The sequence below is a fragment of the Chrysemys picta genome, chromosome 5, assembly GCF_011386835.1.
Source record: "Chrysemys picta bellii isolate R12L10 chromosome 5, ASM1138683v2, whole genome shotgun sequence".
NCBI lineage: Eukaryota > Metazoa > Chordata > Testudines > Emydidae > Chrysemys > Chrysemys picta.
The window spans coordinates 101,784,460-101,799,873 of record NC_088795.1 but is presented as its reverse complement, the minus strand read 5'-3'; the positions used below and the strand labels follow the sequence as shown (position 1 = coordinate 101,799,873).

At 41.5% G+C, this 15,414-nt stretch overlaps 1 protein-coding gene across 3 annotated transcripts in view; it reads right to left on the bottom strand.

Annotated features, from left to right (window-relative positions):
* Positions 1 to 15,414, bottom strand: part of ARAP2 (ArfGAP with RhoGAP domain, ankyrin repeat and PH domain 2) — a 205,577-nt gene that overhangs the window by 146,227 nt on the left and 43,936 nt on the right. For all 3 annotated transcript variants that reach the window (XM_024106718.3, XM_065596990.1, XM_005286388.4), the window contains one exon: positions 4,437 to 4,557. In XM_024106718.3, the coding sequence (XP_023962486.2) occupies positions 4,437 to 4,557 (121 nt within the window). The remainder of the gene's footprint in view (positions 1 to 4,436; positions 4,558 to 15,414) is intronic.

Here is a 15,414-nt window from a genome sequence, read left to right as displayed (position 1 = left end):
ACGAGCCTTGTGGATAAGGGTGAAGCGGTGGATGTGGTATACCTAGACTTTAGTAAGGCATTTGATACGGTCTCGCATGATATTCTTATCGATAAACTAGGCAAATACAAATTAGATGGGGCTACTATAAGGTGGGTGCATAACTGGCTGGATAACCGTACTCAGAGAGTTGTTATTAATGGTTCCCAATCCTGCTGGAAAGGCGTAACGAGTGGGGTTCCGCAGGGGTCTGTTTTGGGACCGGCTCTGTTCAATATCTTCATCAACGACTTAGATATTGGCATAGAAAGTACGCTTATTAAGTTTGCGGATGACACCAAACTGGGAGGGATTGCAACTACTTTGGAGGACAGGGTCATAATTCAAAATGATCTGGACAAATTGGAGAAATGGTCTGAGTTAAACAGGATGAAGTTTAACAAAGACAAATGCAAAGTGCTCCACTTAGGAAGGAAAAATCAATTTCACACATACAGAATGGGAAAAGACTGTCTAGGAAGGAGTACGGCAGAAAGGGATCTAGGGGTTATAGTGGACCACAAGCTAAATATGAGTCAACAGTGTGATGCTGTTGCAAAAAAAGCAAACATGATTCTGGGATGCATTAACAGGTGTGTTGTGAGCAAGACACGAGAAGTCATTCTTCCGCTCTACTCTGCTCTGGTTAGGCCTCAGCTGGAGTATTGTGTCCAGTTCTGGGCGCCGCATTTTAAAAAAGATGTGGAGAAATTGGAAAGGGTCCAAAGAAGAGCAACAAGAATGATTAAAGGTCTTGAGAACATGACCTATGAAGGAAGGCTGAAAGAACTGGGTTTGTTTAGTTTGGAGAAGAGAAGACTGAGAGGGGACATGATAGCAGTTTTCAGGTATCTAAAAGGGTGTCATGAGGAGGAGGGAGAGAACTTGTTCACCTTAGCCTCTAAGGATAGAACCAGAAACAATGGGTTTAAACTGCAGCAAGGGAGGTCTAGGTTGGACATTAGGAAAAAGTTCCTAACTGTCAGGGTGGTTAAACACTGGAACAAATTGCCTAGGGAGGTTGTGGAATCTCCGTCTCTGGAGATATTTAAGAGTAGGTTAGATAAATGTCTATCAGGGACGGTCTAGACAGTATTTGGTCCTGCCATGCGGGCAGGGGACTGGACTCGATGACCTCTCGAGGTCCCTTCCAGTCCTATTATCTATGATTCTATGATTCTATGATATATGTTAATGATTAATATTATGAGAGTTATTATTAGACTTGCCCCCACTTGTGGCAGGACTATGATGAAAGCTTTAACTCCATTTGCTCTGGGAGATTTAATTCACAGAATAAGTTATGAAACAGTACGAAACTGATTATTATTTTTCTTTTTTCAAAAAAAAATGTCAGTGTTGAATTTTCAATTTTTTTTAACTAACTCTAATATGTTACAGCACCTAAAAATGTATTATAAGTCTAGATTACAGGCAAACAGACCTTATCCGTTTCCCAAAGAATGCAAAGAGAGGGTGACAAAATAACAGGGTGCAGACATGTGAGGCAGAACAAGGATTACAGCAAAAAGATAAGCAAAAAGTTGTTACTCAGCAAAAGGTATGTGCACAGCAAGGTGGGGCATGAATGTCTGTTCAACTCCATTCTTATAAACATCATCTTAGAAGGGTGTGTCATGGAAGAATCTTAAAGAAGTCAGAATAGCAGTTTGACAGATCACCTCAGGAAAGGCATTTCAAGCTCATCTCTTAGAGTGGATAGTTCAAAAGATCAATAGGTGCATAAAAATGGTATTTCAACATGTAGCTCCATCAATGAGCTCATTGATGGAGCTGAGTTAATATAAAAAAAGTTTTCCACAAACATTGTTGAATTCCAAATCATATTCAGATTTCAAAATGGAGTGGGACATTGTTTATTAACATAACTGTGGATATGTATACACTGCAGCTGGGAGCGGGCATCCCAGCACAAGTAGACAGATATGCGCTAGCTGTGCTTGAGTTAGCACGCTCAACATAGTAGTGTAGCTGGAAGTAGCATGGGTGGCAGCTTGAGCTGCCATCCAAGCACAAACCTGCCTGGACCCCTGGCATACTTATGTTATACCCCATGTTACACCCGGCCACACAGCTATTTGGAGCATGCTAGCTCAAGCAGAGCTAGTGAATATGTGTAACCGTGCACTGCAGTGTACATTTACCATGTGAGACAGTTGTCTTAAACCTCCTGTCCCAGTACTAAGACTGTTAAGTCTTCACAATTAGTACTGCTCACATACAAACTTTGTGCATCTGGAACAAGAAAAAAAATGAATGCAAAGTCTACTGTAAGCAGATCACAAAACTTATTTCACAGTTAGTTTCTCCTCCCCTCATTTTTAAATCCAGTTTTCTTCTTTCCCCCCCAAAAAGCCTGGGATCCATGTCTGCCAGAGCATAATACTTCTGTGGAAAATAGGTAAGGAAAATATTTTAAAATACCCTCAATGCCCTATTCCTACTTACGTCTTCATAGAGTAACTCTTCAGAAAATGCTCCTGCCCTCCCTGGGGAATTGTCTACCCACCTAACTTTAACTAAAGTGAAGCAAAACCTGTTTAGACAAGCCATGCGAGAATCAGAGAACTATGATTTATTCAGGCCCACTCTCTGTTTATCAAGCATTATGGTCTACCAATCCAGAAACAACAACATGTGACTTAGGGGACCAAAAAGAAAGCGCATTCATGCTTTGATATTCTCACAGCGAAGCATTCACAAGCAAGCCTCAGACTGAAATATATTTGAAAATCCTGCTCTTGAATTCTTTATGCAAAGCCACAAATGGCAGGAACCCTTGGAAACATCCCCTGAATATTTTTCAGTCATGAACAAATTCATGCAAGTTGAGATTGGTTCAAGAATAGTTTGTGCATATACAGGAAAGGGAATTTGGGTGTATACATTACTGAATACTTCAAAGGGCTCTAGTTATTGGTATGGACCATTTTATTTGTCCCAAACCTACTTAGAACAGTAAATCAACAGCTGCCTAAGCAGGCTGTTCTGTCAAGGGAGGGTTGCACATTTAAGGAAAATATAATTTGTACCCCATATAAAAAGTTTGTCATAGGGCATACAGAGGAACACTTTAAAAAAACGTATAAATAAAAAATAATAGTTGATCTGTTTTCTCATTATCCAAAGGCATTAGTACATAAAGCAGATTATGGCCCTACAAAATTTCATGTTACAATGAAAATATTTTTGAGCAACAGTTAAAAAAACAAAAAACAAAAATATCTTTTAAAAAATTGCAGATCTATTTTGAAGCCAGCCAACAATGTAAAAATGCCTGAAATGATTTGAGCCAAACCTGATAAGGCTGGGATACTGCACTCAAAGTTATAGCCTGGAGCAAATGTTTATAGCCAAGCTATAACCCCATAAAAAATTGCAGTTGATAATGGAAATGCTGACAGACTTTTAACTATAATGGTGCTAGTGTACACTGCTGTAAATAAATAAATAAATTCTAGTTAATATTCCATTTTTATTGGATTTTTCATAAATAACTCAAGCTGTACACACTTTTTGGTATTGATTTTGCATAATACACTCTACAGGTTGATAAAAAAAATCTACAAGAAATTACTATGGCCTCTAGTTTAATTTAACCTTATTCACTATCAAAAACCTCATTGGAAACACTGAACGTTTGACATTAAAAATAAGGCACCAGAAAACCCAAGCCAGATTTCTTCGATCTCCACATTCAAGCCATCAACTTCACTTTGCTCTTTGTCATTTTTATACTAAACAGTCACTCAGAGCAGATGGCTGAAAGTACAGGGATTATAAGTAGCTCTAATAAATGTTAAAGAATACCCAGAAAAAATTTGCTTTATGCCATCTTAAAAAAGAAAAAAAAAACCTGCTGGAAAATACCCTTTATTTTTTTTCCTAACCAATACAGTACTTCAAACTGGGATTTCTATCAATTAAGTCCCTCAGAGAGTTGACCAAGCAACATAAAACAATTTGCATATTCCAGCAGATCTGATTAAATCACAAATTTGCTTTAGGAAAGTAGGCCTTTAATATAGGCAGTTTGGGCTATGGGAAAGGCACTTGGTTCTAGTAAATGAAAAACTCAGGCTAAGACAATCACTGTCAAATAGTCCTAGGGCTGAACTGCACAGAGGACTCAATGACTTGGCCTTTAGACTAACTTCGGAATCATAAGACTGTTGATAACAGTCTCTCCTCTAGTTGGGAGGTAACCTATCCATGGAGTTTGGAATAAAGTTCTGTCACAAAAACCTACAACATATGAGCCCAAGATAGCTGGATCCCAGTGACCTTTCTGGAAGTGACAACATGCACACAAAAACATTGATTTTAGGAATGTTGTTTACCTATAGCCACCAATATGATCTGCTAACAGTTGTCATTTAAATATGTGCTCTGCTTACCTTCCTTTTCCACTCGGAAGACAAAAGTCCTATGAGCTGTGACAACTTCAAATTTATTTTCCCCATGGACTCTGACTGTAACTATCGCTGAGAGCAGGATTATTCCCTTAGAGTAAACTTCCTAAATCAAAAACAATAAAAATAGTTAATACGACTTCATAAAATTGTAGGTAGTTCTACTCAGATGTATGCCATTATGCCTGTAAAGTTCACATATTAATTCAGTCTTTTGCATTATTGATAAGTCATATTGATTACCAAAGTACTTCTGCCCCCTCAGAATTTGCTACATAACACCAGTTTCACCCTTATGTAGCTATCCACAGTTGCCCCTTTCTCAGAAGGAGTTTGACTCCATACAGGTACATTATCCAATATACAGTAAAACCACATTTTATAAACTCCAATTACATGAAACTCTGTATTCCAAAATGCCAATGTCAGCCTGACAGTAGACAACTGTAATTTACCCTAGTTTTACCACAGTCTTGGATATCTTTAGGACTTCAGGAAATATCAGCTACACAGATAAACTTGACTCATTGAACAGTGTCAGGGAAGAACCAAGTCAGCTTTTTCCCCCAGACATCATAACACCAGGAAGGTATTTTCCACATAGTTGGTCAGTGAGAACAGGAGACACATAGATTTTACCTTTAGCCTGGGATTGGAATGGAGACAGAGATAGTAGGGACCATACAGCAGAACAGTAACGAAAGAATTAAGAACCAGGGAACCTCCCTCTAGGATCAGATGTTCTCTTCTCCCTAACATGGCAAAATGTCTGTGAGTCCTAATACTTCTAATTTGGTGGGGTTGGTCGTCTCCGACTCCAAAACAGTGTTTGGGACAAGAAGGCCCAAAATAGAGGGGGGATGATGGAGAAAGCCTACCAGAGTTTAGCACGACTCTAGTTTTTTTGTTTGTTTTTTTTAAACAAAAAGGTCAAGCCATCCCTTACACCAACGGGATCACACATCACAGGTATTCAAGTTCCAGTGAGAGAGCGCGTGCATATGCAGGAAAATCAGATCGGATAGTAGTATATAGAAAAGGGGTGGGAAAACTTTTTGGCCCGAGGGACACATCTGGGAATAGAAACTGTATGGTGGGCCATGAATGTTCACAAAATTGGGGTTGGGGTGTGGGAGAGGGTGAGGGCTCTGGCTGGGGGTGTGGGCTCTGGGTGTGGCCAGAAATGAGGAGTTCAGGGTGAGGAATGGGGCTCTGGGCTGGGGGGGGGTGAGGGCTCCAGCTGGGGGTGCGGGCTGGGTTGGGGTTGGAGATGAGGGGTTTGGGGTGCAGGAGGGTACTCTGGCCTGTGATCGAGGGGTTCAGAGGGCGGGAGGGGGGTCAGGGCTGAGGGGAGAGGCTCAGGGGTGCAGGCTCTGGGCAGTGCTTATCTCAAATGGCTCCTGGTAGTGGCGGCATGTCCCTTCTCCATTGGAGTGCTGGAGGGGGCCAATGAAGTGCATAGGAGCCAGAAGGGAGCCATGCCGTGGCTTCCGGGAGCTGTGTGGAGGAGCCCCCGACCCTGCTCCCTGGCTGCAGTGCTGGAGCGGGGCCATGTGGCTGCTTCCGCGAGCCACGTGGAGGGGCCCCCGACCCTGCTCCCCGGATGGAGCGGGGCAAGCCCCAGACCCTGCTCCCCAGAAGGAGCTTGAGGGCTGGCTTAAAACGGCTGGTGGGCCGGATGTGGCCCATAGTTTGCCCTCCCCTGATCTAGAATGCACTTTTAAAAAACTGCTTGGCTTCAGAGCTTGGGTTTTTCCAACCCCTCTATGCTTGGGTCAGTCTGCCTTCTGATTAGAACCCAAATATGCTACTGGGATTTAGCAAGTGAGAAAGCAACATATTTCTGACTGGAAAGGGTTCAATCAGTTTCCCACAAAAAAATTCTAGTTATAATAATTTTCCACCTAGATCATTTTATAATAAAATTATCCTCTGTGTCTCCACTCAATGTATCATTTTTAAGGTTAAATGCTGAGCGCCCACTAGATATATTTTCTATTTATTCACTGTATTACTGATCTATGTAAATACATCCTACATGTCTCACATTTTTCCCTTTTAAATACATATATATTCAATGAAGGCTGTTCGGACAATTGCAATATATCAAAAATATAATGATGCAATAAAAATGATGCAGTTTATTTCAAGCAAACACTTCTACAATTATGTGAAGAACTACTGTTTTGGTAATTTAATCTTAGTGTGTCAGCACAATGAAATAAAGGATTACACACAGAGAACCATATCATTAAGACTATATTTTCTTTGAAAAGGGATTTTAACACAGTAGCTATTCATTTGTCAGAAAAAATTGGGTGCCGCATTAAAGTTTTTTTTACAGTTCACAAAATAGAATCATAAGGTAACAAATTCCAATAGCAGATGCCCTAATGGCACTCAGATATAATTATGTTCCGGTGTTTGCAGGCATCTACTGGCTATGTTAGGTACTGTAGCAGCATTACTCTATCAGATTGCGAATATGATCAACAACTATTCTTATTTCATAGTATTTGCTAAAAAATAACTTTTCTTTGTACTCTGTTTCTCTCCTCTCCCCTACAGGTAACACATTTGGACCAAGAAACACAAATGCATTTTGCCGAAATTAAAAATATACAGCCCTTCAGGGCAGAGAACAGACCTGGCAAATTTTAATGAAGGTCAAATTTTAGGAACTTCTGAGCAACTTGGAACAGGAATTTATAAATGGAAAGACTTTGGTAACTCTAGTTACCAGAACTGGTGCTGTAGCTATGACTAGCTACACAGCTGCTGTAAGACTATGTGTTTTTTACTGGCAGATTAGAGATGGCACTTCTATTCCTATTGACTTTGGGACTGAAAGTTCTTGTACTTGGTCTAAGTACAAGAAAAGACAGGCTGATGATGGAAAGAGTTCTGCAATTAGAAATTGCTAAAATGTTACATTTCCTCTTACCACCATAGCTCATGGTTAAAACCATCCCCTCCAACTAGCCATTAAATAACAAATAAAAATGTTCATCCCATCCTTTATGTTCAAGTTAGTTATTTTGTTGGTAATCTTAGATGCGTGTTATCTAAGCCGTCCTACATGGGAGACTCTCTCCCCCATGTGCCATGCTGGCAGTATTGCAATCAACAATGACTCTCATATTACAGCTCCCTCAAAATAAAAAAATAAAGAAGTAGGGAAGTGACAGAATGTTCTCCATCAGGGGCCTTCTACTTTGGAAAGTTTCCCCTCTTTTATCTAAAAGACTCCAGGTTTTTTGACAGATGGGGCATACTACAAGGAGTATCTATTTACTCAGACTTTAGGGTATATCTACACTGCACTGTAAACCCAGATTCAGGTTTGAGCCCAAACCCCGCTACCGTCCACACATGTCTGATTCAGCTCAGCAAGCACTCAAGACTAAGGGCCTAAGCCCCTGCTGGGAGGTGGGTCTGAGTCCAAGGCCTGCTGAGACTTGCGTCCCAGCCCTATCACTTTGTAGCAAGGGCATAACTCAAGCCTCAGAACCAAATCAAAAGGTCTGGCTAGTCCAGCATTTGCATGGCTGAGACACCCAGGCCCAGCAATTGTAAACCCAGGTTTAAAATGCAGAGTGGACACTAAAGCATGGGCTTGGACACCCCAAGTCCAGAAGCACAGGTCACACAGATCCAGGTTTACAATGCCCTTAGGAAGGAGGGCAAAGGAAGGGATCCCAAAGGACAGCATTGGGAGCAGAGACACTTGTGAAGGCCTAGTTGTGTTGGGGCTGTTGTTGAGATTGACTACTACTTTCAGTTTATTGGTTTTTTTGTATTTTATGTCGAAGGCACTGGAGTGCTATGCAGGTGTCTTACTATATACTTTTATAAATCAAAAGATTGTTAATCTATTGAGTTGCATAGCAGAAATATACATATGCTGGACAATATACAAATACTGCTGAAATCTATCACTCCAGATATTTATATGGGCCTCACTACATAATTTCAGAGTGCCTCACAATCTGTATTGGATTTTATCATCACAACACCCTGCGAGTTTGGGAAATATAATCCCCACTTTTAAATATGGGGAACTGAACACAAAGTAGATAAGGAAGCGGCTTGCCCAAGGAAGTCTCTGACTGAACCAGGAACTGACCCCATAACTTTAGAATCCCAGTCCAGTACCCTATGCACTAACCATTCTTTTTATGCACATTTACATAAGTCTTACACTGTTATGTTTCCCCAGGCCTTTATCCTTTGTTGGAATAACCAGCCCTTTTTTCACCTCAAGACATTTGGAACATACAGCTACTAGGTGTTTGCAGGTAGAGATGGACAAATGTGAGCAGCAGAAGCACAACTAATAGCAAACTAACATCCTACAGATGCTGCTTTTCTCTCTGCCACAAGTTACCCAGAACACCCTTCTCACTTATGACTCCTGTGGCTTCGATGTGATACAAGATTATCACGCAGAGCGCCTGAATTGCACTTACCACCTCCACCCCCACCGCCACTGTCATAACTATAAAGGGAAGGGTAACAGCTGTCCTGTGTACAGTATTATAAAATCCCTCCTGGCCAGAGACTCCAAAATCCTTTTCCCTGTAAAGGGTTAAGAAGCTCAGGTAACCTGGCTGGCATCTGACCTAAAGGACCAATAAGGGGACAAGATACTTTCAAATTTTGGGGGGGGGGGAAGGCTTTTGTTTGTGTTCTTTGTTTGTGAGTGCATTCGCTCTCGGGACTGAGAGGGACCAGACATCAATCCAGGTTCTCCACATCTTTCTAAACAAGTCTCTCCTATTTCAAACTTGTAAGTAAATAGCCAGGCAAGGCGTCTTAGTTTTCCTTTGTTTTCTCAACTTGTAAATGTACCTTTTACTAGAGTGTTTATCTTTGTTTGCTGTACTTTGAACCTAAGACTAGAGGGGAGTCCTCTGAGCTCTTTAAGTTTGATTACCCTGTAAGGTTAATTTCCATACTGATTTTACAGAGATGATTTTTACCTTTTAAAAGCCTTCTTTTTAAGAACCTGATTGATTTTTCCTTGTTTTAGATCCAAGGGGGTTGGATCTGTATTCACCAGGAGTTGGTGGGAGGAAGGAGGGGGAATGGTTAATTTCTCCTTGCTTTAGATCCCAGGGGGGTTGGAACTGTATTCACCAGGAGTTGGTGGGAGGAAGGAGGGGAATGGTTAATTTCTCCTTGCTTTAGATCCCAGGGGGGTTGGAACTGTATTCACCAGGAGTTGGTGGGAGGAAGGAGGGGAATGGTTAATTTCTCCTTGTTTTAAGATCCAAGGGATTTGGATCTGTATTCACCAGGGAATTGGTGAAAGGTTTCTCAAGGCTTCCCAAGGAGGGAATGGTGGCAGCGGTACCAGAGCTAAGCTGGTAGTTAAGCTTAGAAGTTTTCATGCAGGCCCCTACATTTGTACCCTAAAGTTCAAAGTGGGGATACAGCCTTGACAGCCACCCTCAGTTGAATTAGACTACCACAGTTGAAAGGTAAACATGCACACTCACATGGTCATGACATTGAATTTAGACTTGTTATGCTTGGGTTTTATCTATTCACCTCAATTTGAGGCAGCAGAAAGAGCAAATGACTAACTTTAACACAGTCTCACCCAATACAGGAAGAATATCCCAAAATTAAAGTTACTGCAGACTGCCTCAGCTGAAAGCTCACCTTCACTCTTTCACTAGAAGATCAACGCATTTAACAAAAACTAATGGGGTGTTTTTAAATCTCTAAGGAAGTTCAAGTAATTGCTGTTACATTAACTATTACATCTGTGATGAAGTGGGACTGTTCTTAATGTTTCCTCTGAATACTGTGTGGGTGCCTCAGTTTCCCCTATGCATTTCTTAAGTCTCTAGGTGGTGGGATAAAGGCCAATATGCATAAATAGCCAGCACTCTGTCTCCTAGCAACAAATGGCTGGGGGGCCCTTCCCCCTGCAAGGGGGAAGCTAAAGGGGAACAAAGATCAGGTGACCTCCTGGCCCAGGAAAGAGACAAAGGCCAAAAAGGAGGGGCTTGAGGGGTTTTTCAGTTGGGAGCTGGCTGGGGATGGGAAGTGAGTGCAGACGGGGTTGTCTGGATTGCTGGGCCCCAGAATGGACCTGGCGGAGGGGTACCGTTCTCTGTACCTACAAGCTCTGTTTTAGACCGTATTCCTGTCATCTAATAAACCTCTGTTTTACTGGCTGGCTAAGAATCACGTCTGACTGCCAAGTGAGGGGTGCAGAACCCTCTGACTTCCCCAGGACCCCACCTGGGCGGACTCGCTGTGGGAAGCGCACGGAGGGCATATGCTGAATGCTCCAAGGTCAGACCCAGGAAGGTAAATCCGAGTGAGCTTCTTGCCCTGAAGACAGTCTGCTGCAAGGGAAAGGAGGCTCCCCAAAGTCCGGACTGGCTTTGTGGGGAGCAGTTCCAGAGCATCGCCCGGGGACTCTGTGACAACGTCTGAGAGGAAGAGACCCTCTGGTATAGCACAAGAAGCTCCTACACAAAGAGACTGAAAGTCCACAATGGACTGAGGGAATTGAGCTTGCTCATCTGGCTTCTAGATAGGGAAACGCAAACCATGTTGGAGGGTGGGTAGACACAATGACTGTTGGAACAATGACAAGTTCTGAGCATGTACCAGCTGATAGGAAAGTGAAAAGTAAAGCTTTAGCACTGTGCAAAATCAACACAATTTAACATCCAGCTGCATTCTGTACATATTGTAAATACAATGAAACTGGAATAGTTTATCAATCATTTATCAATAGCTACTTCTTATGCACAGGAAATAAACGCCTAGTATTAAAAATATTCTTTTCTGATCAGGACAATTTCTGAGCCATTCAGAAACCTTTCTAAATAAGCAATCAAATGAGAAAGATTCAGCTATTTCCTTCCCCACCAGAAGTACTCATATTAATATCACAACTGGTCAGAAGTTCTCAGATGGAATGGTTTTCTGTCAGAGAGGGCAGATTCATCAAAATCTAGCCTTTTTGTGGAGGTGGTTTGATTGTGATTTAGGTTGACAGAACCCAGACACAGCTCTGGCAGAACCTTCCCTGATTCCCTGAAGGCTTGCCTGGCTGGGTCCTAAGCAGCCAGCCTGGAGTACTGCTGGGGGCCCCGGCTTCCAGGCTCCTGGCTCTTTGGTAGCCCAAACTCTAAAAGCAATGTCTGAGCCAGGAGCCAGTTCTCCCAGCTCTCCTTCAGCTCAGTAGGCAGAATTTTGTTTCAAAACTATCAAAACAAACCATTTTGACTTTTCAATAATAATAATAATAATAATAATCTGCATTCTGTTTTGCATATAATTTTTATACTTTTTGTTTTCATTCCAAATCAGAATGAAATCAGATTCTGAAATCATACACAAAACGGGTTTATCATTTTCAGTACAGCTCTAATTAATATGTCCCAGCTCCTCAGACTTTTGAAATGATAACCTTACCATACCAACATTTTTGCTTTACTATAATTTAGGTTTTGTGGAATTGTAGTTCCTTACATCAAAAACAGACAGCACATTGAGGCAAAAAAACATGCAGATCTGGTAGTTGAAAAGCAGCCTCAGATTGCATTTTCCATTTATAAAACTCTCTCCGCTTAACCACACTCAGTTAAGGATGTAACCACACAGGATGTTGCTCTCACCACACTAGCTTGCTCAAGCCTATGTACGTATAAGAAATGAGCAGCATCAGTGGCTCAGTGAAGAACAGTATCAAGGTCAATGAGACTGCTTGCAGGAAATTGGACATTTTTCTTCATATATTATATTCGGGTATGAGAGAAAGAAAAATGTGTACGTATTAAAAGAGAACCACTCTACTGGTTTGATATTGCTGAACAAGGTCAGAGAAAAGTGGTTCAGAAAACTCAGTAAGACCCTGCTGCGTAGAAGGACTGAGTATAAGTTTGTGGGGGTGTCAAACATACAACTCTCTCACTCCCCCTAGCCCCTTTAGTTTTCTTTTAACTTATTTGCCATTTGGCAAACTTCTCCTTCTCACTCCTTCACCTTCTGCAAGTTCTCAATTAAAGTGAAGCAGACAAGGCAATTTAGCATATGTAGTGTTCCAAGATAAAATACAGAAATATTTTTAAACTTCTCAGCATCTACGCAGCGTTAGTATACCTCTGTGAATGCGGTTTGTAGTTAAAAGCTGCCGAGGACTAGCAGTAGCTACATAAAACTGGTTAGATCGGCACCTCACAATATGGATTTGCTTTTTATTAATTTGTGTTAGTATTTGTGAAAAACAGTATGAAACTAGACATTTAAAATACAGAAAACATTCTCTGTCAGAGTAGAACCTGATTTCTGAAGATATTGCACAGAGGAACACACTGAACACTTGTCTTCACTGCAGCGTTGATTCCAGGTATAACTCGTGTGTTTCCCTAAACCCAACACCCGTCAAAAATCTCTAGCTCAAGTTAAGTGGTGCTTTAAACTTGAGCAAGCTGCCCTGTGAGGGGTATGGGTTAAAGCTCAAGTGCTCTGGACCGAGAAATTCAGCTACTCTGTGCAGCTAATAAAATTCACGCTGTGTTTCTTGAATGTTGTTTTGCAGTGTGACTGTTCTCAACCGAGCTATGTTAACTTGGGAGGTGTTAACTAGAGTGTGGATAACTCAAACTAACACCACCATGAAGAGAAGACTCTATATATACACAAACTCTTTAGATCATTTTTAAAATAAAGGAATAACTATTAAAAGTGACTTGTGGGCTTACAGGCAATAAAACACTGCGTTTTATCACTGTTATCCTCAGCCTGCAGTTAAATCTCAAAACAAAACCCTACAAGAAACACTACACACACAACTTTCTACCTGGTGAGAGGTTAAAACACACATGACAGATTTTAGTCATGCTGCTCAATACACTACTGAAAGGAACCCGGATACTACAGTGCAGAGGGGCATTGCTGGCACCTGATGGCATATATCACATTAGTAGATGGGCAGGTCAGGAAGTGAGGAAACAGATTGACAGAGCGAGATGGGTACCCAGAAGTCACCTACTACAGAACAGGCCTAACAAGGAACATAACAGAACACCACTGGCCATCACGTACAGCCCCAAGCTAAAACCTCTCCAGCACATCATCAACGATCTACAACCTATTCTGGAAAATGATCCCTCACTCTCATAGACCTTGGTGGGGGGGCTGTCTCGCTTACAGATAGCCCCCGCACCTGAAGCAAATACTCACCAGCAACTACACACCACACCACAGAAACACTAACTCAGGAACCAATCCCTGTAACAAACCCCATTGCCTATTCTGTCCCCATATCTACTCTAGTGACACTATCAGAGGACCCAACCACATCAGCCTCACCATCAGGGGCTCATTCACCTGCACATCTTCTAATGTGATATATGCCATCATGTGCCAGCAATGCTCCTCTGCCATGTACATTGGCCAAACCGGACAGTCTTTACGTAAAAGAATAAATGGACACAAATCAGACATCAGGAATGGTAACATACAAAAGCCAGTAGGAGAACACTTCAATCTCCCTGAACATTCAACAACAGATTTAAAAGTAGCCATCCTGCAACAAAAAAACTTCAAAAACAGACTTCAAAGAGAAACTGCAGAGCTACAATTCATTTGCAAATTTAACACCATTAATTTGGGCTTGATTAGGGACTGGGAGTGGCTGGCTCACTACAAAAGCAATTTTCCCTCTTTTGGTATTGACACCTCCACCCTGACTGAATTGGCCTTGTTAACACTGGTTCTCCACTTGTGAGGTAACTCCCTTCTCTTCACATGGCAATATAATAATGCCTGCATCTGTAATTCTCACTCCATGCATTTGAAGAAGTGAGTTTTTTACCCACGAAAGCTTATACCCAAATAAATCTGTTAGTCTTTAAGGTGCCACCGGACTCCTCATTGTCAAGGTATTTCATGTAGCTAGAGATCTGCAGGCTCCGCAATTATCTGCATAAGTATGACTATGTCACATGGCCAATTCACATATGTATCCAGCAAAAACATGCTCACCTAATCCAAGGGTGAGAAGAAGAGGGGGCTAAAGAGATGTTAAGTCAGGCTTTTATAGGCTCCTTATTGCCTTCCTCAAAACACATTCGCACCTATGCTAGGGTTTATGAGGGATCCTCAGAAGGCATCCTTATGACTGGCTTCTCCCATTCCTGCACCAAATGTAGTAAGGGCTGAAGTGGCAGGGAGGCTCTCATCCCAAGCATTTATCTTCAGTTATCTTTTTAATTGTTTTACCTAGTACAGATGTATGGCTCAATAATCGATAATAAAGTCAGTTTTAGCGCCTTTTCTCTTCAATACATTAGTTACAATGGTGACCATGCTTCAGTCAAATGCTGAATTCTCTATATTGTTAGTGGCTTTACTTTTTTCGTCAGCTCCTGCCCTTGTGTGAATGCCATCTAGGACTAGTGATTCACTGCCATTTGAATCTTGAAATTATTTTATTACTTTCTCCATCCCCCGATCATGCCTTACTTTTACATCGAGTGTAACAAAGTAATCTTGGGTAGGCCTTCTCCCTTACCCCCAGTTAATTTACATGGTGAAGATTCATGAAAAGAAATCATTCAGATTTTGTCTAATCTCCTTATCCCCTTCAGTGTAGTCCTTATGCCCTGGTAGTATATCAGACCATTCTGTGCTATACATTTCTCATTTGTTCTTAAGGATCTAAATAATCATAATATAAAGCCCCTACAGGAGTTTTGATTATTGGTCTCCACCATAGCTTTCAGAAAAGTCACAGCCTTTGCAAAGAGAGATGGCCTTGGTCACTGGTGTTTTGTTTTAGCCAGGCACTCCTATTGTTTCTTTGCCAGAAAATGCTCTTGATGTTTCAAATAAACTCATATCCATACACTCCCAGCCCCAACACACATACACACACACAAATGTGTGTCTTGATCTGGAGTTTAGTTCAGTTCATTTTCTTCTACTTAAA